General features: G+C 41.0%; 1 protein-coding gene across 15 annotated transcripts in view; it reads left to right on the forward strand.

Annotated features, from left to right (window-relative positions):
• The window catches only part of DOCK3 (dedicator of cytokinesis 3), a 504,996-nt gene that overhangs the window by 407,212 nt on the left and 71,134 nt on the right, over positions 1-26,650 (forward strand). For 13 of the 15 annotated variants that reach the window (XM_021068831.1, XM_021068838.1, XM_021068839.1 and 10 more), the window contains 10 exons: positions 515-621; positions 1,198-1,369; positions 1,736-1,833; positions 4,349-4,432; positions 6,337-6,437; positions 10,519-10,600; positions 15,466-15,636; positions 19,072-19,264; positions 22,111-22,238; positions 24,624-24,770. In XM_021068831.1, coding sequence (XP_020924490.1) covers positions 515-621; positions 1,198-1,369; positions 1,736-1,833; positions 4,349-4,432; positions 6,337-6,437; positions 10,519-10,600; positions 15,466-15,636; positions 19,072-19,264; positions 22,111-22,238; positions 24,624-24,770 — 1,283 coding nt within the window. The remainder of the gene's footprint in view (positions 1-514; positions 622-1,197; positions 1,370-1,735; positions 1,834-4,348; positions 4,433-6,336; positions 6,438-10,518; positions 10,601-15,465; positions 15,637-19,071; positions 19,265-22,110; positions 22,239-24,623; positions 24,771-26,650) is intronic. The other 2 variants (XM_021068835.1, XM_021068842.1) reach the window with 1 other exon arrangement.

Here is a 26,650-nt window from a genome sequence, read left to right on the forward strand (position 1 = left end):
GATTTTTCTCCACATTTCTTTGAGGATATGAATATAACTCTTTCCTCTATGCAACAGAATTAAGAGGGTTCTTACTACTGGGTCAAGAAAATAAGGAGTTGTGTACTCAGAGCAGGAATGTCATCAAAGGCTGTTCTTTGTTTTCATGATTCAGAAACATGGGATCTGGTATTAGCCTTTCCTAGTGTCTGACCTGGACACTGGATAATTGCCAGTGTCACTCCTCTTTGAGGGTGTTCCTTTGTGTGTATTAAACTGCTTCTTAAAGAGCCCCAGGTTTGGCAAGACTAATAATTTTCATTTCTATTTGGGTCATAGCCTAAGTACCTTGGGATATAAATGGAAACCCAGTCTAATACATTTCTCATCATTCTTGCCATCAGGTTGCTACCTAATTAATGAACAAAGTAAGGGACAAAGAAGTAAAGATTGTAGTAGGTGGTAAGCAAAAAGGGAATTTTTGTTAAAAAGGAAAGTGCAGGGCGAAATAACTAATGCTTGGCTCTCATTGCAGCAAAGGACAAAGGAGAGAAGAAACTCTTTGGCTTTGCATTCTCACCACTGATGCGGGATGATGGTACCACCCTCTCAGATGATATCCATGAGCTCTATGTCTACAAGGTAGGGAGCCCACCTGTCTCTCACCCCGCTGAGGCCACTTCAACACATTGTTCTCAGTTAGGTGGTTTTCACTGAGCAAGCTAGAGGATCCAGGGTGGTGTGCTTGTAGAAACCATAGGACAGCTGTGGGCAGCCTTTTGCCTTCCAAATGAGGTAGGCTTCTTCCCACAAGTCCTGCTTGCAGGGCCTTTGTTTCCCATCTCCTACTCCACTAGCAATGGAAATCTATTACCAGACCCTCTGTGTCATTGTGGCCTTAGCTGGTACATTAGGATAGCTGCTATTTGCGATTGTGGTTCTGTCAGCTCTCATGGCATAGCTGGCACTCAAGATTGCCTGCACCCCAGGGGCCACATGCCCTGCCATGTTCTCCTTAAAAGGATGTGAGCCACTCTCTGAGAGAGAAATGAAAAGTTCTTTTAAAGTACTTAGAAAGCACTCTTCTAAGAGGACCTGAAGCCCAAGGTCCAGCCTCAGGAAGATGAGAGCCAACATCAACTCAGAATCCCCTGGAACCTGACTTTTACACATGGCATGGTTCAAGAAACAGTCTATGTTCTCTACTTTTGCCTACAGTGTGATGAGAATAGCACATTTAACAACCATGCTCTGTACCTGGGCCTGCCCTGCTGCAAAGAGGACTACAATGGTTGCCCTAACATTCCCTCCAGCCTCATCTTCCAGCGCAGCACCAAAGAGTCTTTCTTCATTTCCACACAGCTCTCCTCCACCAAACTCACCCAGAACGGTAGGTGATGGTGCCTGCAGGGTGCTGCCCTCCCTTGTCCTCAGTTGCTGATTCATGTTGCTAATATATGTTAGGAGAGACAGATACTATTTCTTTTTCATGCCACAGTGAAGGGATTCTTTTCATTCAAAGTTGAAGAAATTACTTGGTTGTAGCAGCCTTGGAGGTTTTCCATGGTTTTAGCAGCTCCTAAGTACACATTCAGATTTTACAGTTGTGTCGTTAGCCTTGATCTCAGCACTCAAGAGGGTGTTATACTGCTCGTGACTATTTCTGTCCCTCTAGATGCCATCTGTCCTTGGCAGGGAGAGTCTGGCTTGTACATGACATAGCTAGGGTTTACCATCTTCTGGGCTTGCCTTCTAGTGGACCTCCTTGCTCTGCTGAAATGGAAGGCCTTTCCAGACCGGATCATGGATATCCTAGGGCGGTTGCGGCATGTCAGCGGGGAGGAAATTGTTAAGGTATGGCTTCAAGTAATTCACACATGCTGTCTGAGCAAGAATCTGGGCAGAAGGCCTTACTTCCCCTTGATTTCTGCCTTGATAAGCCTCTAAGACAATTTTTCGAAGTATGTAATTAGGTGAGTAGAAATAAAGGTCTTTTTTTTTTTTCATTTTTTTAGTTAGCTTCTTTTTAAAAGTAGGTTTATTACCTTTTAGAAACTGTATTTAAATTTAACTATATTTAAGCAAAATGGTAATTAAAAGACCATGGCCAAAGCACCCTCTCAGAAACAATCTCAGTGCTTGGTGCCACCTGCAAGCCTTTAGGTCCTCTCCCTTACTCTGGTCTCTTTCTCATTTCGCTTATTTTGTAACCCTTTACTACAGACCCAGCCTGATGTCTTTCTGGTTCTACTCTCTTGACTATCTGGAGGAACTCTGAGTATTCTCCATTAACTATAACTGCTGATTTTGCCCAGTATCTCATACTAAGGGACCCTTCCCTACTCAGCTGGTTTTTAATAAGTACTTTTGGTGACATTTCCTGTCTAATGGCAGGAACCCATTAGACAACCCCAGTTGTTTTCCACAGAGCTTCTCTGCACTATGTAGAAATCAGATGTTTGCTCATCTAACTTTACCTCGAGAAAAACCCCAGGCACTTCCTGGTGGTGAAAGCCCAATGGACTGAACTTAGTTGAGGAAAATGGAGGTGCTTTTGGTGATCAGCAAGAGCAATGGAATGTAAAATAGATTCAGTCTAATCCCCAGAAGGCAACCTATCTATCAGTGAGCATTCTTAGCTCTGTCACTCCAAGTATCAAATCTATCAGCACAGATGCACTGCCTAAACTTTCATTCTACAGCTCCATTTGAAACTGACAGTACTAATGGCCTGTACCTAGCCAGAACATAGGTGGGGACTTGAACCCATGTGCTGGGACTCGAACCCAGCCTAAACCCAGTTTGGGACTTTGAACCCATGGTTTTAAATTAAAATCACTCACCCAGTGTCTGGACTCAACGAGGTTTAGGTTCTTCATGCCTCCGCACAGGAGGAATTCAGCAAAAAGACAGAGTGATAGGCAAGAAATAGATTTATTAGAATAGGATGCTTACATCTAAGGATAACCTGACCCCCTTGCTGTACAGCGGGAAAATAAAAAAAAAAAAAAAATTTTAAAGAAAAAGAAAATAAGCCCTAACCTAAAAATAAAATAAAATAAAATAAAATAAATAAAATAAAATGAGATGTCAAGGTTAAAAAAAAAAAAAAAAGAATAGGATGCTTGTGAGAGATGCAAGCAGGCAGGCAAGGAAGCTCCACTCCAGGGATCCAGTGGGCTACAGTTTTATCATCCAAGGGGAGGTGGGGTTGGAAAAGCCTGCTTCTTCCTTTCTGGGAGTAATAGCTCCTCCTTACTATCTGGTAAGGTGTGTATTCAAATCAGCAGAAGGGCCGTCCATAAATTCCTGCCCTTGATCTGAATCTGAATGCAGGCCTCATCCCATCCCCCACCCAGTGAAAAGAAAAGGAAGTCTGATTGTTTTAAGGCTGAGGTGCTGCATTCCTGACAAGAGAACATCCTACCAGCATTTCTCATTTTAGCAGCAATACTTGTCTCAAGCCAGCCAGAAGAGAATGTAAACAGAAAATGTAGCATTTTGTTTTGGGGTTTTTTTTTTGTTTTTTTTTTTACTTTTTGTTGGAAGATTTCAAACATACCAAAAAAGTAGACAGAATAGTATAAATAACCTTACATATACTTATCACTCATCTCTGATTATCATCAACCCATGGACAGTCCTGCCCATCACCCCCCATCCATGCCTCTCACTTTGTATTGTTTTGAAATACGTTGTAAACATTGTATCAGTAAATTACATTTTGACCAGCAGAATATTAGGTTTGATTTTTAAAGACTGGGAGCATCCATAAGTATTATTCTCTCCCTTGGTTTTTACATCTTAGAAAAAAATACATGCTTAAAAAAAAAAAAAAATGGTGCTTGTAGATCTTTGACCCTTTTTGACAGCCCTTATCAACTGCATTTCTCCCTTCTCCTGAGACAATAATTTTTAGACCAAAAAATAGTTTCTGTGGGTAAGGCCTTGCTTGCACACCCTCAGGCAGATGTCCTCTAGAGTTAGGCCATGATAAAGAATAAAGGACTGCTGAATCGGGGAGGAGGACAAAGTCCCAGGAAATTAATCTCTTTTTCTCCAAATGGATTTGGCATCAGAATCACTTAGATTGTCTTTATTTCAAGATTACTGTTCTGCATGGATGTCCTACTTTTTTTAGGTAATTGATCTTTCCTTAGAAGTTTAGCATTTAGCCTCTCTAGGTCTCTTTCAGGACCCTTTGGGCTATAAGCAGACTCCCCAAGTTCACCTGGTTGTCTCTTGGCTAGGTGGAGGTGAGGTACTAGGCTACTATTCAGTGGTAATTTGAAATGTTAGGAGATCTTTGACTTTGTTAGTAGGAGATAAATTCATTGGTGTATTTAAGTTTGATTTTTTGCTGTTGCAGTTTCTGCAGGATATCTTAGATACACTCTTCGTGATTTTGGATGATAATACAGAGAAATATGGCCTGTTGGTCTTTCAGTCTTTGGTAAGTCTCACCCTTCCTGATTTTAAATTATTTTAATTATCATTAATTATTCCTATTATTGTTATGATTATTTTAATTATTATTTAATTATTATTGATTATTCCTATAACATATTTTTTAAAATCTAAGGAAAACAACTTATTAGAGTGAGGCAGATCCCTATAAGATGATATTTGAAGAATTCATTATGGTGAGGTCTGGACCTCAACTTTGAAGTTCTGATACTCAGTCTTACCACAGTTGCCTAGCCTAGCTCCTGAAATAGGGACCTACACCAACAAAAAGCACAGAGACTGATATAGGAAACAAGATGACCCATTTTTCCACTTACAAAGTAGGATTCAACCACCATGAAAAGCAGAGACCTTCTTGTGCTTATCTGAGCATCACACTTTTGCTCTCTCTGAGGTTGTCTTAGAACCAGAGTCTCAGACAGTTGCTTAATGAGAATGGACAGTGATTTGAATATTTTCTTTAATGATTTTTATTTTTTCCATTATACTTGGTTTACAGTGTTCTGTCAGTTTCTACTGTATAGCAAAGTGACCCAGTTCTGTCAGTTTCCACTGTACAGCAAAGTGACCCAAATATTTAGAAAAAAATTCTTTTTTCTCACATCATCCTCCATCATGTTCCATTATAAGCGACTAGATATAGTTCCCTGTGCTATACAGCAGGATCTCATTGCTTATCCATTCCAAATACATTAGTTTGCATCTATTAACCCCAGACTCTCAGTCCACCCCACTCCCTCCCCCTCCCCCTTGGCAACCACAAGTCTATTCTCCAAGTCCATGTGTTTCTTTTCTGTAGGAAGGTTCATATATGCCATATATTAGATTCCAGGTGTAAATGATATCATATGGTCTTTGTCTTTCTCTTTCTGACTTATTTCACTTAGTATGAGAGTCTCTAGTTCCATCCATGTTGCTGCAAAAGGCATTGTTTTGTTCTTTTTCGTGGCTCAGTAGTATTCCATTGTGATTATATACCACTTCTTAATCCATTCATCTGTCAATGGACATTTAGGTTGTTTCCATCTTCTTGGCTATTGTGAATAGTCCTGCAATGAACATACGGGTTCATATATCTTTTTCAAGGAAAGCTTTGTCTGGATATATACCTAAGAGTGGGATTGCTGGGTCATATGGTAGTTCTATATTTAGTTTTCTTAGGTACCTCCATACTGTTTTCTATAATGGTCATATCAATTTACATTCCCACCAACAGTGTAGGAGGATACCCTTTTCTCTACTCCCTCTCCAGCATGTGTTATTTGTTGTCATTTGAATGTTTAGTGCATTTTGTTTAATAAAGCCAGTGCCAGAGGAGGGCTATGTATTCAAGGAGAACCAGATACTCCAAATCTACCTGATAGATGAGAAGCAGAGGCAAGAGTTAGAATGGCACTTATAAAGTTTGTTTCTCTGACTTTCCCTCTTCCTTGTTTCCCTGGCCAGCCAGCCCCATTTCTGAAGGGCACAGCCTTTCATAGGCTGATTTGGCTCAAAGGATAATCTTTTTTTCCTCTCTCTTTTCCAAGTTTTTGAGACACTTTCATATTTATGCAACCTACACAAGTTGTTTTTGTTGTTGTTGTTGTTGTTGTTGTTTTGCCTTCCCCGGATCCATAGTGTACCACCCGGTGTTATCGTAAAGAGAGAAGCTCAGAGTAACGCTGGTATAGACAAATCAGTCCCAAGTTTGCAGTGGCAGGCCAGGGATGTTAGAAAGAGAACAAACATAACAGAAAAAACAGATGCAGAATGGAAATCTTTCATTTAGTGGGAACAATAGAGAAAACACTGACAGTTTGCCATTCCTTGAAGAATCAAGAATTCTGATTCCTGCTGGGGGTAGGTTTGAGGACCCCAAAGAATTCTACTGTCCTCCATCTGTCCCAGGTATTCATCATCAACCTGCTCCGAGACATCAAATATTTCCACTTCCGGCCTGTGATGGACACGTACATCCAGAAGCACTTTGCTGGAGCCCTGGCATACAAGTAAGTTGCATTTGGCATCATCATTAGGACTTGCGTTTGACTAGAAAGACAGGCTTTTGAAAAGTTCAGTGGCAACCACAACCACCATTTATTTAGCCACCTTTTTAAAAACTAAACATCGTAAAATACATAAAATACACAGTATGAAATGTATGATCTTAATTTTTTTTTTTTTTTTTTTTTTTTTTTTTTGCTTTTTAGGGCCACACTTACAGCATATGGAAGTTCCCAGGCTAGGGATCCAATTGGAGCTGCAGCCACCAGCCTACATCACAGCCACAGCAACATGGGATTTGAGCTGCATCTGCAGCCTACCTACAGCTCACGGCAATGCTGGGTCCTTAACCCACTAAGCAAGGCCAGGGATCGAACCCACATCCTCATGGATACTAGTTGGGTTTGTAACCCACTGATCCACAATGGAAACTCCCAATCTTAACCATTTTTAAGTGTACAGTGCAGTGACATTACATATAGCCACATTTTTGTATAATACCACCATTCATCTCCAGAACTCTTCGTTTTGTAAAACTGGGAAACTCTGTACCCATTAACCAATAACTTCTCACTCCACTCCCACACCTAGCCATTGTGCAATCACAATTATACTTCTTGCGTATGAATTTGCTCATCTAGGCACTTCATGTAAATTGAATCATACAATATTTGTCTCTTTGTGACTGGTTTATTTCACTTACCACAATGTCTTTAGAGTTTAGCCATATGATAGCATGTGTCAGAATTTCCTTCCTTTTAAAGGTTTAATAATGTTCCATTATTTACCAATATTACCAGTAATAGGTACCACATTTTGTTTATCTAGTCATCTGTCAATGAATACTTTTCTACATTTATCTACCTTTTAGCTATTGTGAATCTGCTATGAACATGAGAGTACAAATATCTTTTTAAGATCCTGCTTTCAGTTCTTTGGGTTATATACCCAGAAATGAAATGGCCAGATCATTCTATTTTTGGTATATGGTAATTTTATTTTTAATTTTTTGAGAAACCACTATGCTGTTTTCCATAGTGGCCACACCATTTAACATTCCCGCCAGCACTGCACAAGGGTTCCAGTATCTCTACACTCTCACCAATACTTGTTACTTTCTGGGGGGTTTTTTTGTATTTGGGACCTTTTTATTTATTTTTTTCATTTTATTTTTTCTTTTCATGGCTGCACCTGCAGCATATGGAAGTTCCCAGGCTAGGGGTTGAATCAGAGCTGCAGCTGCAGGCCTATGCCACAGCCACAGCAACATGGGATCCGAGCTGCATCTGCAACATACACCACAGCTTGTGGCAACACTGGATCCTTAACCCACTGAGAGAGACCAGGGATCAAACCTGAATATTTCCAAACACTGTGTCGGGTTCTTAATCTGCTGAGCCACAACAAGACTTCCTGGGACCTTTTTTATCCTAGCCTTTCTAATGGGCATGTAGTAGTATCTTGTGGTTTTAATTAGGATTTCCCTAATGATTAGTGATGTTGAGTACCTCTTCATGTGCTTATTGACCATTTATATATCTTCTTTGGAGAAAAATCTATTCAGGTCCTTTGCCCATTTTTCAATCAGGTTGTTTTTTTCGTTGTTGTTCTTTAGCTATAGGAGTTCTTTATGTATTCTGACTACTACCCCCTTATTAGGGATATGATTTGCATATATTTTCTCCCATTGCCTTTTTAGTCTTTTGATTGTGTCCTTTGATGCAAAGAAGTCTTCAATTTTTATATAATTGAACTTGTTCCAATTTTTCTTTTGTAGCCTGTGTTTTGATATCATATCCAAGAAATGATTGCTTAATTCAGTGTCATGAAGCTTTTCTCTTATGTTTTCATATAAGAGTTTTATAGTTTTAACTCTTACATTTAGGTCTTTGATCCGTTTTGAATTAATCTTTGTTTATTGTATAACATAAAAATCCAATTTTATTTTTTTATATGTAGATATTTAGTTTTCCCATGCAGTTTCTCGAAAAAGACTGTTCTTCCCCATTTAATGGTCTTGGCATCTCTGTTAAAAATCATTTAACCATATATGCAAGGGTTTATTTTGGGGCTATTTTATTCTATTGATGTGTATATATGTATATATATGTATATGTATGTGTATATATATATCTGTCTTTTTGCTAGTACCACCCTGTTTTGACTACTCTTTATAATCTAAGTTTCTCTTTGTAACTTTGTGGTTAAGTTTTCAGGAAGTGCAAGTGCTTTTAACTTTGTTCTTCTTTTTCAAGATTGTTTTGGCTATTTGGGATCCCTACAGATTCCATATGAACTTTAGGATGAATTTTTCTATTTCTGCAAAAATGTCACTGGGATTTTGATAGAAATTGCATTGAATTTGTAGATCACTTTGGGTGGTATTGACAACCATATTAAGTCTTCTAATCCATGTCTTCCCATTTACTAGTATCTGCTTTAATTTCAGCAATATTTGGTAGTTTTCAAAGTATAAGTCTTTAACCCCCTTGGTTAAGTTTATTCCTAAGTATTTTATTCTTTTTTGATGCTACCATATATGGATTGTTCTCTTCATTTCCTTTTTTGATTGCTCAATTATTAGTATATAGAAAACAAATGATTTATATATGTTGATTTTATATTCTGCAGTGTTGCTGAATTCATTTATTAGTTCTAACAGGATTTTTGTGGACACTTGGCTTTTCTATATATGATTATGTTAGCTACAAACAAAGATAATTTTACTTCTTCCTTTCCAATTTGGGTGCCTTTTATTGCTTTTTCTTGACCAATTGCTCTTTTAGTACTAATGTACTAAATAGAAGTAGCAAAAGCAGGCATCCTTACCTTGTTTCTGATCTTAGAGGAAAAGCTTTTAGTCTATTACCATTGAGTATGATGTTACCTGTGGGCTTTCTGTGGACATTTTAAACTATAGTTTATTATGTAGTTGTCTTACTTTTTCTTCTAAGAAATGAAAAGAGCTGCTAAAAATAGGTCATTCTTTTTCAAAGACAAACATGTAGATAGCTAAATACAGCACCCACAAATAAATGTTTAAAAAAAATAAAAAGACAGTCAATAAAAGAGATGATATGAATAGTAAACATGAGAAACACAAGTCATCTAAACCATTAAAGCAGTTCTAAAAATCACCATGTTTTCTATGGAATGAGCCCAAGTTGTGTTTGGTTTGAAAATGTAAAACCAGAATGCGGCAAGACTGTGGAATCACTGGAACTCTGATACTTTGATGTCACTTTGGATAGCAGGCACTGTGCTATGTATTTTAAACGTGTCATCTCATTAGAATTCACAGTAACTTTGATATGTATTATTGTTTCCTGTATGTTCTAAATGAAGAGGATGGAGATAGAGGACTCAAACAACTTGCCAAAGGATACAGTGATAGAAACTGATAGGACCCAGATGTGAAACTAGTCCTCTGACAAGGGCCTGCACTCTTGACTTCTGTCCTGTCTTGTGCTATAAACATGTAGGCCTTCTGATTCTGTAATCCCATTCCACTCAGATGGCTTGGTCCTGAGGAAACAGGATCAGTTGGGATAGCAAAGAGGGGCATATGGGACAATACACCTTTATTCAGAGTCTACTATTTACTAGTCACTATTTTATGTACTGGAAACTCAACAGATTTTTTTTTCCACACTCATGGCATATGGGAGTTCCCAGGTCAGGGACTGAGCCCACACCACAGCAGTGATCAGAGCCACAGCAGTGATGATGCCAAATGCATAATTCACTGAGCCACGAGGGAACTCTGAGACTTAGCAGTTTTAAACAAAACAAAAACATACATCCAGCCTAAGACTTTGGGAAAACTTTCTTGTAATCAGAAGAAATGTGTGTCCGGGAGAGTAGGAAAGAGTGATTGTAATTGCTAATTGAAATGTGGCAACTCTTTCTGGACAGGGAGTATTATCTGGTCTCACTGATCTTAAGATTCCACAGCTGAAAGGGATCCTCACTCCATTCTGGTTCCTCAGCAGGATACTATTTCCTGTGTGGCTAATTCAAGACAATATTTCAGGCTGCATTGCTTTTGGATTAAAGCGAGGTTTCTGGAATTGTTCTCTTTTCCAGGGAGCTAATCCGATGTCTGAAGTGGTACATGGACTGCTCAGCAGAACTGATTCGGCAAGACCACATTCAGGAAGCCATGCGGGTAACGTACTGAGCTTACTTGTACAGAAAGGGCCCACCCCTGTAGAACTCTGTGAGTGCAAGTAACCTCATGGTGTACACTGCTCTGCATTCAGGAAATGACCGCCTTGATCCACATACCTCCCCTTTCCTCACTTTGATTTTGCCCTGAAAGGTCCTTATTCCTGATAATTTTATCTTAAAGTAGGAGGGAGGCATGATACGCATCTGATTCATAGCCATCCTCCCTGCCTGGTTTTTACCAACAGTGTCAGTCTTTGCTTCCACTGGCTAAAGTGTCATATCTCCTTCTAAGCCAATGTTGGTGGCAACATTGACTAGAAATAAGATCTTCCAATACTTTTAGTGAATGCACTGTATGTAGATATGTTGAGAAGATGATCTTAAAACCATGACAGGGGGCCCTTTGCATTGCTGGACAGCTCCAGTTTACAGAGACCTGCCTCGTGTATGCTAACTACATTTTCTGGTAACTTCTTTTCATGGCTACTGCTTCTGCTGTAGAGAACCACCTGTGAGAATGTTGATCTCTTTTTTGCTCAACAGTTCCACAGATAGCTGTTTGAAGAAAATAGTTGTATCTGCTGGAAACTCAATTAAAGCAAGTTCATGCTTTCTTTTCTTTTGTCCCCATCTTTTCTTGTTCTTGGGTTACTTTTTTTTTTTAAGGTTTTTTTATTTTCAGTTGCTTTTTAACCATGTGTTTCTTTTCTTTTTCTTTCTTTCTTTTTTTTTTTTTTTTTTTTTTTTTTTTTGTCTTTTGTCTTTTTAAGGCCACACCCATGGCATATGGAGGTTCCCAGGCTAGGGGTCGAATCAGAGCTACAGGGGTTGGCCTACACCACAGCCACAGCAACACGGGATCTGAACCATGTCTGTGACCTATACCACAGCTTACAGCAGCACTGGATCCTTAACCTACTGAGCAAGGCAAGAGATCGAACCCACATCCTAAAGGATACTAGTTGGGTTCTTTAACCACTGAGACATGACAGGAATTCCAACCATGTGTTTCTTATCCTTTCTAGTTCTTCTATAAGTAGAATGGAAGCAAAGTAGTTGTGCTTTTTCTCTGTCCTCTTTTAATATCCCATCATCTACTCTAAGTATTACTGGGCCTATGATCTTGTTATTCTTGTCCACATGGTCACATGTGAAACATATGTTCCCCCAACTATCATATTAAAGAGGCAAAATCAGATCATAAGTCCTATTTCCGCTGCCTCTTCTCTGCACACTGTGTGAAAAATCTAAGACCACAAGTCTCATTTTTGTCCTCCTTCACGCAATACATGTCTGCTGAGCATTCAGCACGTCGTGGGTGCTGAGATGCAAGGAGGAGTAAGATTGACCTCTCCCCTTGAAGAGCATATCCCCTGTGTCCTGAGTGGAATCAGACCCAAACAGAAATGTAGAGCAGGGGTCTGAGTATGATGTGAAGGCAGGGCCTGGGTTCTGTTCTTCTCTGAATACCAGCACCCGTGAGGTGCCCTGCCCATTATTTTAGGAGATAAGAGTCAAATTAAATGCAAAAGATTCCTTGAGTCCATAAATTAATTGCTTAAGGTTACTGAAGAAGGCATCTCAGAAGTTTTCTTCTAAGAATTGTTCATTCAGTCATTCAGTCAATATTGCTTGATACCTGCCCTGTGTCAGATACTGTGTTAACCATGGGATTCAGCAGGGGCCCAAGCAGAAAAGCCTAGGTCTTCGTAGAACTTCCACTCAAGTGGGGAAAAGACAGACAATAAACATGCCAAACAGGCATTTACACAAAGTCAGTGAGAAGAAAATTGATGTGTGCTATGAAGGAAATAAACAAGATCTTGGAATAGACTGAGGGGAGGGGAGCCCAAAAGTGCAGGGAACACTTCTCTGAGGAGTGACGTCTGAGCTGAAATAGTGTTAAGACCTGGGGGACATGCATACTAGACTGAGGAAACAGCATGTTTAAAAGCCTGGATGGGGAGTTCCCGTCATGGCGCAGTGGTTAACGAATCCGACTAGGAACCATGAGGTTGCGGGTTCGATCCCTGCCCTTGCTCAGCGGGTTAACCATCCGGCGTTGCTGTGAGCTGTGGTGTAGGTTGCAGACGCGGCTCGGATCCTGCGTTGCTGTGCCTCTGGCATAGGCTGGTGGCTACAGCTCCAATTAGACCCCTAGCCTGGGAACCTCCATATGCCGCGGGAGCGGCCCAAGAAATGCCAAAAAAAAAAAAAAAAGCCTGGATGGGAAAGAGCTGGGGTTTTTAAGCAACTGTAAAATGGCTGATGTGACCAAAGCTGGGCCTTTTAAATGTTAGATTGGATGTGGGAGGTGACAGAAAGGAAGACCCGAAGCTGGTTTAAAGGTTCTGGCTAGATGAGCTGGGTTGATGGCAAGGTTACTTACAGAGGTACAAAATTCTGGAGACATCAGGTTTGGGTGAGGAAAAGGAAGAGTTCTACTGGGAGGAGCACTTTTCTGGGGGTACTTTTATACTTGTTCTTATCATTTCAAAGTTATCTGAATGACATCTAATACTAATGAATCTAGACCAAAGGTTTTTCAGGAAATGTCCCCTTCTTCATCAAATTTCAGTTTATAAGACCTCTCGACAAAACTTGTCTCTGTCTGATCCTGTTTCATCCTTCTTTACAAGATGCATATGCTTCTGGCATGGGACCTCTAGTTCTGGTATAATCTATAGACCAGGAAACCTCCTCTTCTTTATTGCTCTTAATTCAGTATAGCTAGCCACTAATATACCGTCTCTTCCTTTCACTTTCAGAGTCATGACCTTTGGAGTTCTTGCTGTGGCACATTGGGCTAAGAATCCGACTGCAGCAGCTCAGGTGGCTGCAGAGGTTTGAGTTCGATCCCCAGCCCGGCACAGTGGGTTAAAGCATCCAGGAGTGCCGCAGCTGCAGTGCAAATGTGGCCATAAAAAGAAAAAAATAAAAACAGTCATGATTTTTCCAAAGTTCTGCCACTAAAGAAGATGAAAATAAAGAGTGTTTTTATTTTCGTACTTGGTTATATTATTTATTCCTATGTGAATGACCCTCTTTGGTGGGTTTGAGGATGGCTTTTGACAAGGTGTTCCAGAAACACAGCACACTTTTCACTGCCGAGCTGTATCAGATCCTTAGCAGGGAGAGAGAAAGTACAATTATCTCCTTGGTGATAGAAAGGTTGTTACAACTTTTAGGATCTCTTTTCCTTTCAGGTTTATTAATCCAAGTAGGAAAAGACAGAGCAACTCTTTCAGCCACAGTTGAGTGTTCCATCATCTCCACTCAGGGTTGGAACACCTGTAAACTTTGAACAACTTCCACAGGATCCACCCTGACCTTTTACCCCATTCTTCTGTCCTCCACTTCATCCCCAGTTGCATCTGTCACAGGTGGCCAGCATCACCTGGTCCAGCCACGCTGGTGCTGATGGTGAAAACCAAAGGCAGTCAAGAAAGGGGAAGTCAGATGGTGATGGATGACTGGAAGTTGGCTTTTGTCCTTACCATCATCCAGGTTTTCACAGAGCCATCTTTGACAACAGCCTTGTGTTCCTCTGTAAAGTTTTATATTTTAGGACTTAGTGGAGGAACTGATCCTTCATTCCCAGGAAGTACAAGCAACTTTGCTGTCCAGTTCTGCCTCTCACTCTGAAACTAGTGGATGTTTCAAGCCATTCATTACATCTCTTGGCAGTTGTTTCAAACTGAAGGAAAAAAAAAAAACTGATGCTGAAGAAAACATTTTCCTTTTAAAAATTAGACTATATAGCAGAGACTTTCCAGGTTCTCTACAGACCAGGCATTAAAGACTACTGCAACAGAGACTGTATCATTTATGGAGATGAGGCCATACACTGTAACTTATTCTGTAGAATCCTCTGGTACAAGCCTTGTAACATACATTTTTCTGAACTAGCCACTTTCCAGTGCTGAGTTTAATGTGGGATGCATTTGTGCACACGTATGCACACACAGACACACATGTACATGCATACATTTTGCTTTGCTAAATCTGACATATGGCTAGATTATGAAAAGTGGCTCGGGAATTGTTTCCTGTTACATATTTCAAGTAACTGAGTTCCACTTTTTTCATCCTTGGATATAAGTTTCTCCTCAAATGTTCAATGTCTCTCCCTTTCCAGTGTCTGGGAAATCTTTAGCCTTTCTTTGATTAGAAAATATAGTCCTGGATCTTAAATTCTTTTTAAAAGAGAATTACTCTGTTCATAAGCATGAGCCAAGCTGCAGAGACTCCTCAGAATTAGATTCTGCTTCCTGAACACATTGCCGGAGCTTTGTCTTCTGTGTTGTTCATGAACCGTTTATGGCAAGTGTCCTGGTCTGGAAGAGGATGGAGAGTGGGTGTGTCAGGTCTACTAGCTGCTATGCAACTAGGGGCAAGTTTTCTCCAGACTTGAACCCTCGTGAGAAAGCTGGCCCTGTGTCAGTCACCAGCTCTTTCTCAAAGATGCAGAAGACTCCTTAAAGGCTCTTGTTTCTTGGAATAAATTTAAGAGACGTTCTTACATCATTGCCTTTGTAACCTTTTATTTCTAGACCTGAGAAAAATGAGATAAATTTATTTTCTTTTGATCCTGTTTCTTCTTGAATTCAACTATTTCCATAATAGTCTGTTTATACACTTTCAGAAGCTCACAAAATAATTTGATTTTTCTCATTAGGGACTGTTGTTGCTTAGTGACCATTTGGACTTTGGAGAAAAGATTTTAAAAAATTAAACTGCTTGTCTCCAATAGTTGGAATTATCCATCTTCTGATTTTGGTGGTACCCTACTCTCCATTCCCTCTTTCATTAGTTCCTTGGTATCTTAACACCTCTCTATCCCTTTTTCTCCCACACCTCCAGGCCTTGGAGTACCTTTTCAAGTTCATTGTGCAGTCAAGGATCCTGTACTCACGTGCCACCTGTGGGATGGAAGAGGAGCAGTTCCGTTCCAGCATCCAAGAACTTTTCCAGTCCATCCGGTTTGTGCTCAGCCTGGACAGCAGAAACTCAGAAACACTCCTTTTCACTCAGGTCTGTGAGCTGCATGGAAGTTTGGCTGCTGGATTCTTATCTGTCTTAACAAGTGGTTTCTTTGTCCTCTGACTCCCAGAGTCAAAGAAGCCCTGCCAGGCTCCTATGTGTTGGGTAAGGGGTGATTTATAAGGAAATTCCTAATTGAATAAAACACTTCTTTTACTTCAAAGCCATCTATGCCCCAGCTTCCAAATATAAAACACCCCAGTGGCTTTGTGGTGGAGAAGAAGCACAACTTTGTCCTCTTTTGATCAAATATATTTAGCTATCATACTATTAGTTGTTCTAAACATCTTTTTTTACAGAGGATATTCAGAATGTATAGAGAATTTTTATTTTCTGCTAATTGTATTAATTTTAAAAGCCTTAGATTAATATTGGTCCATTCTAGCAGCTAAGACTGAAATAGGCTGAAAAACAGCAGAAATAACTGGAAAACTTTGGGTAAGAATTAGGATTAGATTCTATTAGAAATAACAATGTGGGAAGGAAATTTGTTTCCATATATTAAAAATGTCTGGTTAAGAGCTCCCCTTGTGGCTCAGTAGTAATGAACCTGACTAGTATCCATGAAGACATGGGTTTGATCTGAGGCCTTGCTCGGTGGGTTAAAGGATTGGGCGTTGCTGTGAGCTGTGGTATTGGCTGCAGATTCAGCTTAGATCTGGTGTTGCTGTGGCTGTGGTATAGGCCAGAGACTATAGCTCCAATTCAACCCCCATCCAGGGAACTTCCATATGCTGCAGGTGTAGTCCTAAAGAAACAAACAAACAAACAAAAGTTTGGTTAGGAGTTCCCATTGTGGCTAAGTGGGTTAAGAACCCAACATAGTGACCTTGAGGAGGCAGGTTTAATCTCTGGCCTTGCTCAGCGGGTTAAGGATCCAGAGTTGCCACAAGTTCCAGTGCAGGTTGCAGATGCAGCTTTCATCTGGCATTGCTGTGGCTGTGGCGTGGGCTGGCAGCTGCACCTCCAGTTCTACCCCTAGCCTGGAAACTTCCATATGATGCAGGTGCAGCCCTAAAAAGAAAAAGAAAAAACAGAAAACAAGTCTGGTCAGCTAATCAGTTACTTTTTCCATATAACCTTACCCTAGAAAGGATCAGGGAGAGTGTTTATTACCCCAGTCACAAGGAGGTTATTTTCTCATATATATAAATGTCAGAATTTTATAATGAATTGCACTTCTTTGATTTTTTGAAGCCAGTTACTACATCAAAACCTGTCAGTAAAGACCAGACAGCCTCTCTCATGTCCATTCATTCAGTCACTGCCAAGTCTGTCTTTAGTGCAAATATATGTTTAAATATCTTCTTTAAGACTAGAATAGTCTTCTTTTTTTGTTTTCCACTTGCTGCTATGTTGCCCCTTCATGCCAATTGCCCAGGCACCGGGACAGTTGGCTCAGAGAACAAGTGCTCAACTGAGAGGTAGCCTCTATGAAAGAATAGAATACATCATGGTTACCAGGTATCTTTATAAGAAAGGCTCCTTCCATGCATGGTCTCCCCACCAATATACCCCAAACAACTCGTCTTGTCCTCCCTTCCTCTCCCTCACCCTATCTGTTCTGCCAAAAAGGGCCCAGGACACCTACTCCTCCCTCAGCCTGTGGAGATACATGGAGCTCAGAGGGAGCTAGCAGAGCAAGACATATATGCTTTCTGAGAACTCAGCAATGCCCTGTACTCAATGGAATGTTCCTACACATGAGGATAAAAAGCTTAGATCTAGTCTCAACTTAGACCTGAGTCAGAATCAGACCTGCTTCTTTGGTGCCAGGCTCATGTTTCATGAGTTTCATAAGTCTCAGCAAGTATGCTCTTCAGTCAGACTTTATGGCTTTGATTCTGACCTTTAGGAGATGTTAGGGTGCAAGTGTCCTTCTGTCCTGGTGCATATGTATGGGAAATGTCACCATTTAAAAGAGCAAATCAGTTACGCTTTGTTGTTGATTATGAAATACCTGATTTTCCCCCTTTTGTCTTTTGTATCTAGCTGCTTACGGTATGTTTTTGTGCCGATTCTAATTACTAGAAAACGATCTCCTTGATATTCTAGGGAGTTATCTGTAGGTAGAATTCATAAAAATTCTGTACTTGGGCCTGGCCTAAACATAGAACATGTACGACAGACCTGTTTTCCCATGGCATAAATTTTCACTTACTTGAGGCCAGTGTCCTATTGCCTGATGAAGCAATCAGGAAAAACAGCCTCCCTGCTCTCCTACCCACCACTTAAGAGCATACTCTCACTTTCCAGTCTCAAGGTGACACTCCATTTCCCTTTATAAATCTTGGGTTAATGGTGTAAGAGGACTGAGAAATAGGGAAAGCCTCCTTCAGACTGCTTCATTTGGATAAGAGAGACAATCAAAAACCAGCATTTCTTGAAGCCCTATCATGTGCCAGGCACTCCACTGGGAGCTAACTTTACATACCTAAACTTTCCTCATACCAATACCAGGAGATAAGTAATAGCATCATTCCCGTTTTATAGATGAGAAAAATGAGGATTAGGCAGTAACTCATTCAAGGCTATGAAGCAGGTAAGTGGTAAAGCTGAGATTTAAACTCAGGTCTGTCCAGTTCCAAATCCATTCTCTTTTTCCTCAACTACTCTGCCTCCAAAAGGCTCAGCTTTTCCTTAAGAGGCCACTTCATGGGTCTACCAGAGACAAAGTCCTAGGAGAGAAGTCTCCAAACACACAGACTCTCCCCTTGTCCAGGCCATTTAGATCACTGAACTCTTTACCAACATTATCAGCAGTCCTTAAGAGTTCCTGACTAACTAAATCCACATATTCTCCTTCTTTTTGGATTCATACCTGAGGCTGCCAGGCATCACATGTGAAAGAAATAATTTACAGTCTTCAGATTTCATGGTTTCAGATAAATGTCACTACTCTAGGGAAATGGTCTAGTTCTCAGAGCTGGTTTGCTGGCTGCGGGACTGTGCATGGAGTTCAGCAGGTGCTGCTTGATGGTGCTCAGTTTTCTCTGCCATACTTTACCTGAGAGGTTCCTGGCTTGAACTTCGGTCCAAAATTAGAAATCAGGAGCTTGATCATAGAGACAAACAAAAAATGTAAATCCATTTGATGAGCAAAAACAGCTGTGGATATTAAGCCATAGAGTTAATTTCTTTATATGTCCCCTTCTCTTGCCAGCAAATACCTTGGCAAGTTCTGAAAGCTTCAAGTGGCCTGGGGCCCAGTAAATTTTCTTGTTCTGGTTTCCTTTTGCTTCTTCCTGCTCCATGCCCTAAGAGTGCTGCAGGGATGGGTCAAGTCAAAGGCCAGAAAGGAGCCCCCTTGAGGTGGGGGTGCTGCAATGACTTCTCAGCCTCTTACCACCATGTGTCATTGTCTAAGCTTGTAAAATAGACACATACCTAACCGTGAGCTAACTAGAGTTTCACTTACTTCTGCAGGCTGCACTCCTTAATTCTTTCCCAACCATCTTTGATGAGCTGCTGCAAATGTTCACCGTGCAGGAGGTAGCAGAGTTTGTGAGAGGGACTCTTGGAAGCATGCCCAGCACTGTGCACATTGGGCAGTCCATGGATGTGGTGAAGCTGCAGTCCATTGCCAGAACTGTAGACAGCCGCCTGTTTTCTTTCTCAGGTAAATCAAATTGGAATGAGAGTCAGACTCACCTTCCTACTTACTAGGATGTTGACCAAGTTATAATCAAAAGATCAGTTTTATCAACCATCCTGTAAGAAGCCAATGGCCCTTAAAAAATGCAGAATTTTTGTATAAACTCTGTTAGAAAATGCAGCCAAAACATAGTCTACTGCCTCACTCAGTTTTCTCCCACGGACCCATGTGGGATGGCCTGCAGAGCAACCTTCAGGCCCACAAGTCTATCTAGCCAGCTGCCAAGAATGGGGCCTGCCATAGGCCCAGCAGGATGAGAAAGCAGAGGGAAAGGAGGGGGCACAACAGAGAAAGGTCTACCCCAAAGGGATAAAATAAGCCAAGGAAATAAAAAAGACCCTGAAAGGGGGCCCTGAGGAGCCATTGTGCTGTCTTGATTCCTTGCCTCACCAGTCAGATTTCTTTTGCTCTCTTTGAAGTAGTCTATAAAGATTAGACAAAGACATGGAGAGGAAACGCTTTACACTCCAGAAGAGGTCAGGATGGCCTAATAAATACCATTAGCAGCCCAGACTGTTTTTCAGAAAGCACCATTGGGTTCATACCTGCAATCACATTGAACATGGTCAAAATGTTAAGATCAACACGAGCCTGATCCTTTTAGTGGAGTATCATGATCAAGGAATAAATTTCTAGAGCACAGGAATAAATCTGAAATACTAGCAAAACAATTATTATTACAATTTTTATAACTGGGAATTTTTTGGTAGTAAAATTTTTCAAGTTTGGCTTTCGAAGTGTAAGAACAATGGTTTCTCAGCCCAGGGCTACACATATTTGCCAATACTAAATAAATAGTCCTTTTAACTTTACTTTGCCTGTGTAAGGTATTGCTGGTAGTAAAGCTACCACCAAGAAATTCAGCTCTTCTCCACTAGTAACTGTTTATGGTAAACACTTCTCTCTTTGTTACTTCCTGGGTTGAAAATAAAACCAATGGTTTGGACACATGTCACTAAGGACACTGCACACACTCAAGCTTTGAGCACTGCTTAAAGCAGATGCTTTCTGAATGTATAGGAAGGCCATCAGTAGATTGCCCTCATTGACATATTTCTTTCTTTTTTTTTTTTTTTTGGTCTTTTTTAACTTTTCTAGGCTGCTCCCGCAGCATATGGAGGTTCCCAGGCTAGAGGTCTAATCAGAGCTGTAGCTGCCAGCCTACACCAGAGCCACAGCAATGCCAGATCTCAGCCAAGTCTGCAACCTACACCACAGCTCACAGCAACGCTGTGTCCTTAACCCACTGAGCAAGACCAAGGATCAAACCCACAACCTAGTCAGATTCGTTAACCACTGAGCCACGATGGGAACTCCTATTTCTAATATTTTTATATGTATTTGCTGCTTCCCATAATCACTTTAGAAAAATTATGCCTAAACTTTATGTGGCTGAAACTAAGTAATTGGATTTTCAGATAATAAACAACCACCAAATATTCCTTTGCATCTCACTTTCACTAAATGCCTGAATTGCAGTATCTTCCCTGAAGCAGGAGGATTTTTACCAGTGGTGTCATTTAACCAGCACTTACATTCTCAGAACATATTACTTTGGTCTCTTCGGCAGGTTCCAGTAACAAACTACTATTTTGTCTGCAGGCAGCTATTGGTTGTTACAAATCCTTTTCTGTTGATCTACAAAATACAGTATAAACTTCTTTTATCCAAACATCCTTTTAAACATAGAAGAGATGTCATTTTATTTGAACATATTCTGAGTAAGGCAGTCCCAAAATCTCTTGTATGTCATGTAATTTTTCTTCTGCTGGAAAAGATTTTCATTCTGAATTTCATATGGAATACTTAAATATGGTCAAATATGAACAATTAATCCAAAATGTCATGGCTTCTTTGTGTTACAGGTAGTCTGACTAAATTATGCTGGCCAAGTATGAGATATTTGTATCACATGGTCATTGACCACATAGGAGTGCAGGACACCAGAAACACTTGTATTTTACTTTGTCTTCTCACCACACCTATGAAGTAAATGCAGAAAAGGCCATTAGCACCTCATTCTACAAATGGGGGAAATCAAGCCCACAGGAAGCAGCATCCTGCCTGAGGTCTTAGAGTGAGTTAATAAAGGAACTTGAAGTAAGAGTTAGCCTTTCTGAATTCAAGGTTCTAAATATAGTCCCCTCCTGATGAAAATGCTATTCGGGTACTACTGAGGAGAAAAGAAAAAAAAAACATTTGAAAGTATGGCAGTGAGATTTAGCTAATTATCAAAAGCTTATGACAAGACAAAAATCCTGTTTCTGTTCCTGTCATTGCTATGGATCTCAACAAGCCTGAGGGGGAAAAGGAGGCAGACCTGAGGGCTGATGCAAAGTAAATGCTTATGGGAGTGAAAGTGCCAGGCCACCATCCGGGGCATCGTGAAGAGGGACCATTTATAATGCAGGTCAAGTCTTCAAGTTCAGTCAGTGTAGTTCATAAAACTAAGTGTGTCATTTAAATGGAATTTTCACTTTAATCTGTACTTTTAATTTGGAGTCTAGTCAGTAAAGAGATTTCTTTTGGAAGCAGTCTCTTAACATTCTTCTTGCACAAAATACTATAGATTTTTATGCCTGAAATGCAAAAGAAGAAAAGAGAGATGGAAGGATAATGCTGTGGAATGTCTTACAGTGTCCAGGAATTGGGCTCTTAGGCCTACATAAGGGAAGGGGTTAACTTCCAGCTTGGCTGCATTCACGACCCCACCTTCTCTGAGACCAGCTGCATCCCACAATGCCACTGGCATCCAAAGATAGCTAGTTCTTCTCTCAAGGGCTTCTTCACCTTTGTGTTTTCTCTCCCAGAATCCCGCCGCATCCTGCTTCCTGTGGTTCTCCATCATATTCACCTTCACCTGAGGCAGCAGAAAGAGCTGCTGATCTGCTCAGGGATTCTTGGCAGCATCTTCTCCATCGTCAAGACCAGCTCTCTGGTAGTGGTCCTTGACCCACTCCACCCACCACTCCCAGCTCTGTGCCTATCTTGTGTTACTTTAGCCAGAGTCAGACCAACAAAGATCCCTTTATACACTTTGCAGTCAGAGAAGCTTGTATCAGTGACAGGAAGGTGCTCAAGTGAATGGAGGCCTGCCTGCTTGTGCTCAGCAAGCTTCTCAGCACAACACAATCCTGCTATTTTAAAAAATTGTACTACCATAAATACACCCAGAAATATAGTTATCTGTAGTACCAGCAAGCCCAATCTTGTGCATGCTCTGTTCCTATCAAAAGATATTAATTCTGTGTCCCTGGGAGTGTTTTGAGGATACTCAGGCACAAGTACAGGGAGGCAGGCCCAGGCTGAGAGGCAGCTTGCTCATTCAGACTTTTCTGTCAGCTTCCTGGCAGCTTGATTCCACCCATATGGCATTTTTGTACCATGCCAGATGAGATCAGATACGAGAGATGAATATTGCCCACAAGAGTTCTGAGCCTCATGGGATGGTGGAATTGTACTTCAGGGGTCAGGTTTCAACCAGGAATGCTTTTGCCTATTTTCTTTCCTCTTTATTTTTATTTTTTGGAAGCGATCCGTGGTAGGAGGGAAGGGCGGTAGGGAAGAAGGAAGGACATGCATCAGGCATGGATAAGAGTATGGATGTATTTTAATTAGATTTATTTTATACATTTATGATAATAGAAGAAATGCTTATTTCTTACAATTTGGAAACTATGAGAAAATATAAAGAAATTAAAAGCAAGAATGAGTTTTTTATTACATCATCTTACGAAGTTAAAATAGGATTTTTGGAGAATAAAATTTCAAGTGCATTTAAAATGAAGGCCAGTAGCCAAATGATAAGAACATACGAATTTAGGTTATCCATGAAGATAGAGCAGAAGTGCTGAAAAGAAAGTGTGTCCTTTGCTTGAGCTGAATATGAGGACTCAATAGGGTGCTCTGGTATTTAGACTTAAAAGTACCATCTGGTGATGGGGACCCAGCTTGGCAGGGTGACCGTGATAGTTGTAGTGGCTCTATTGTTTGCTTTTGACTCCAGGCAAGGCCTGGCAGCTCTCCTTCCCACCAGGCCTCAGTGAAGCAACATCAGGCACATAAGGTGTACAAGTAGCAGAGGGTCAGACTGGAGGGGATGGGAGGCTTATTGCTAAAGGAAGGAGAGAAATTGAAGGAGAAAAGAAAGTGAAGGGGAGGAATGGAAGAGAAATAGCAACAGGTAAAAATCTGAAAGAAATGATCTGGTTGTATTTGTTAGGGACTAGAGAGTCAGGTACAATTAGTTGCTCATAGATATTCAAAGAGCCATCACAGGTAAGTTATGATCGGTTCAACAGATAAGAAAGAAGACTTTAGTCTCAAGAGCTTCTCAGATTTTTTCATGTGGAAAAAAACTCAGTATAACTATATTGAATGGATGAGTAGGGAGGTGGATGAAAGGTAAGCTCCATGAGAGCAGAGATATTACCTTTCTTGTTCACCTCTGTATATTCAGCTTCTCAGACAGTGACTGGCACATGGTAAATGCTTAGTAAATGGTGGGTTGATAGAGGGATGGACATTTGGGCCCGTAATAATATAAAGAGACAGGAGAAGGGGCAATGGGAATCTCTTTGTGAGGTAATGAAAATCAGGCTATAGGGTTTGAGACTGCATGTGAAAGGTCTATAAAAGGATAGCAGAGGCCCTTTCTAAATTCAGAACCTTGTGGCTGGGAAGCAGCCTTTAGTGAGGAGGCGTGCTCTGTTGTTTTTGTGAGGCTGCCTGCAAGAGAAACACTGAAACCAGAGTCCTGGTAGACCAAGGAACATGAGCACAAATGCCAAGGAGCTAGAAGTGGCATATCTGGGCAGCAAGCACAGCTGGCAAAGATTGAAATCACTCAAGGAGAAAAGGTCCTCAAAAACTGAGATACCTCTGTGTGCATTAACAATGGTGAAGATAACTGCCACCACACCATGTGATGTGAATACTTGACCATTTTCTCAAAGTGTTAGCCTTGTGCCTGCTCCTGACTTTCTAGGAAAATCAAAGAAAATGTTTAACTTAGGACCTTCACTTTGCCTTGTATATTGAAATTATTATATCTGCCTAAGGTTCAGAGCCTTGGGTGTCAGGGTGGTGCTGGGTTAGGGTAAGGCCCCAGCTACCAAACCAGAGAAGCAGGAGCAGGTGTACCCCACCTCCTCTCAGAGCCATTGTTTCAGGTTCCTTAACACTGCATGCCAGGGAAGCTTGGAGCTCAGTATTGAGAATTAAGTCTGAAGACTGCTCCTGACATGGCTGACTTAGTGAGTACTGCCAGCTGTACGTCAGCCGGCCTGATGCTAACGGTGTGCTCTCTCACTGCCCACTCCAGGAGGCAGATGTCATGGAGGAGGTAGAAATGATGGTGGAGAGCCTCTTGGACGTGCTCTTACAGACTCTGCTCACCATCATGAGCAAATCGCACGCTCAGGAGGCGGTAAGAGGGCAGCGGTGCCCGCAGTGCACAGCGGAGATCACTGTTAGTAACTAACATTCAGGTTTTCTTGCTTTCTTTTCTAACCTGGGGCTCCTTCACACCAACCCTCATCTCACCATCACACTACCTTCATTTCAGCTTCCCTTCCTGCATGGTTGTCAGCATGCTGCCCTTTTTCCTTCTCAAATTGAACTCCATCTCCACTCTGAAAGCTCTAGGTTCATATTCACAGAAATCTACTTAAGGGCAGATCCAGGGATGCTGCCTGTCCTATTTTCCTGCACACTGTCTCCACTGGCTTTGCCTTTGCACCAAGTCATTTTTTTATAATGTGAAATAAAGCAGAGAAGTTTAAAGTGAAAAATATAAACTGTTCCTTCTAGGAGCAGGCTCTCATAAATGAACACAACAGTTATTTTCTCAGAGTTTGCTTATATCTACAAATTAGTTGTTTTTGTCTGTAGTGTTTATATCTAAATGTCTAGCATCAGGGAAAATGTGATGAGGTAGAATTGCACTGGCATTACTGGAGAGTGATCTCCCATGATCTAATTAGAAGAGAAAGCCTCTCAGGAGGAACAGAGAAACACCCCCAGGACCCCCACTTCTATACAGAGTGGACTTCTTAGCCCTAATGTTGGAACATGATAAACAGATTGCGTGAACTGTTCCAGTTGGCAGGTGGAAGATTACCAAAATGCCTTTGTAGAAAATATTTTATGGGAACAAGCCAAGAATGTTAGGGAGAAGAGAAAGCACTAAGTGTTCTGGGGCGTTGGGCTTGGAAAGAATGTCTTCTTCATTAGGAACTCCTATTGAGGGCACTATCACTGTAGGTAAAAACACATGCACCCTGGCATGTTTTGGTAACACATTCTTCTAACCAACAATGACACAGTGCTGGCTGTGGGTAACTCTATGTTATGTACTTTACAAATATTAACTCATTAACAACACTAAAGAAATGATTAATTTTATATGGATTTAATGAAGATGATAACGTTTTAATGAGCACTTCTTTATGTACTGAACTATTTATCTATTTATTTATATTTGGTCTTTTTGTCTTTTAGGGCCATACCCACGGCATATGGAGGTTCCCAGGCTGGGGGTCCAATCGGAGCTGCAGCTGACAGCCTACACCACAGCCACAGCAACACGGGATCCGAGTTGCGTCTGTGTCCTACACCACAGCTCACGGCAACACCAGATCCTTAACCCACTGAGCGAGGCCAGGGATCAAACCTGCGTCCTTATGGATGTTAGTCGGGTTCACTAACTGCTGAGCCACGGCTGGAACTCCCGAAGTTTTTTGTTTGTTTGTTTATTTGTTTTGGTCTTTTTAGGGATGCACCTGCAGCATATGGAAGTTCTCAGGCTAGGGGTCAAATCAGAGCTACAGCTGCTGGCTTGTGCCACAGCCACAGCAATGTGGGATCCAAGTCACGTCTGTGACCTACACCGCAGCTCATGGCAACGCCAGATCCTTAACCCACTGAACAAAGCCAGAGACCGAACCCACATCCTTATGGATAGTAATCAGGTTTGTTAACTGCTGAGCCACAATGGGAACTCCTCTGAACTTTTTATTTAAATGTTTTATGTGCATTAATTCATGTGATACAACAAATCTGTAAATTATGGCTTATGCCCATATTTTCAGGTAAAACGAAAATGTACATGAGATTCATTTATATGAACATATTTTACATAAACAATAATTTCATGGGTCTAAAAAGGACTTGAGAGACTTAAAAACTGTTGTCAAATTCCCATGAGTTTAAAAACATTTGGGAGTTCCCATCGTGGCACAGTGGTTAACGAATCCAGCTGGGAACCATGAGGTTGAGGGTTCGATCCCTGGCCTCGCTCAGTGGGTTAAGGATCTGGCATTGCCGTGAACTGTGGCGCAGGTCGCGGAC

This window comes from Sus scrofa, chromosome 13 (assembly GCF_000003025.6).
Source record: "Sus scrofa isolate TJ Tabasco breed Duroc chromosome 13, Sscrofa11.1, whole genome shotgun sequence".
Lineage (NCBI taxonomy): Eukaryota > Metazoa > Chordata > Mammalia > Artiodactyla > Suidae > Sus > Sus scrofa.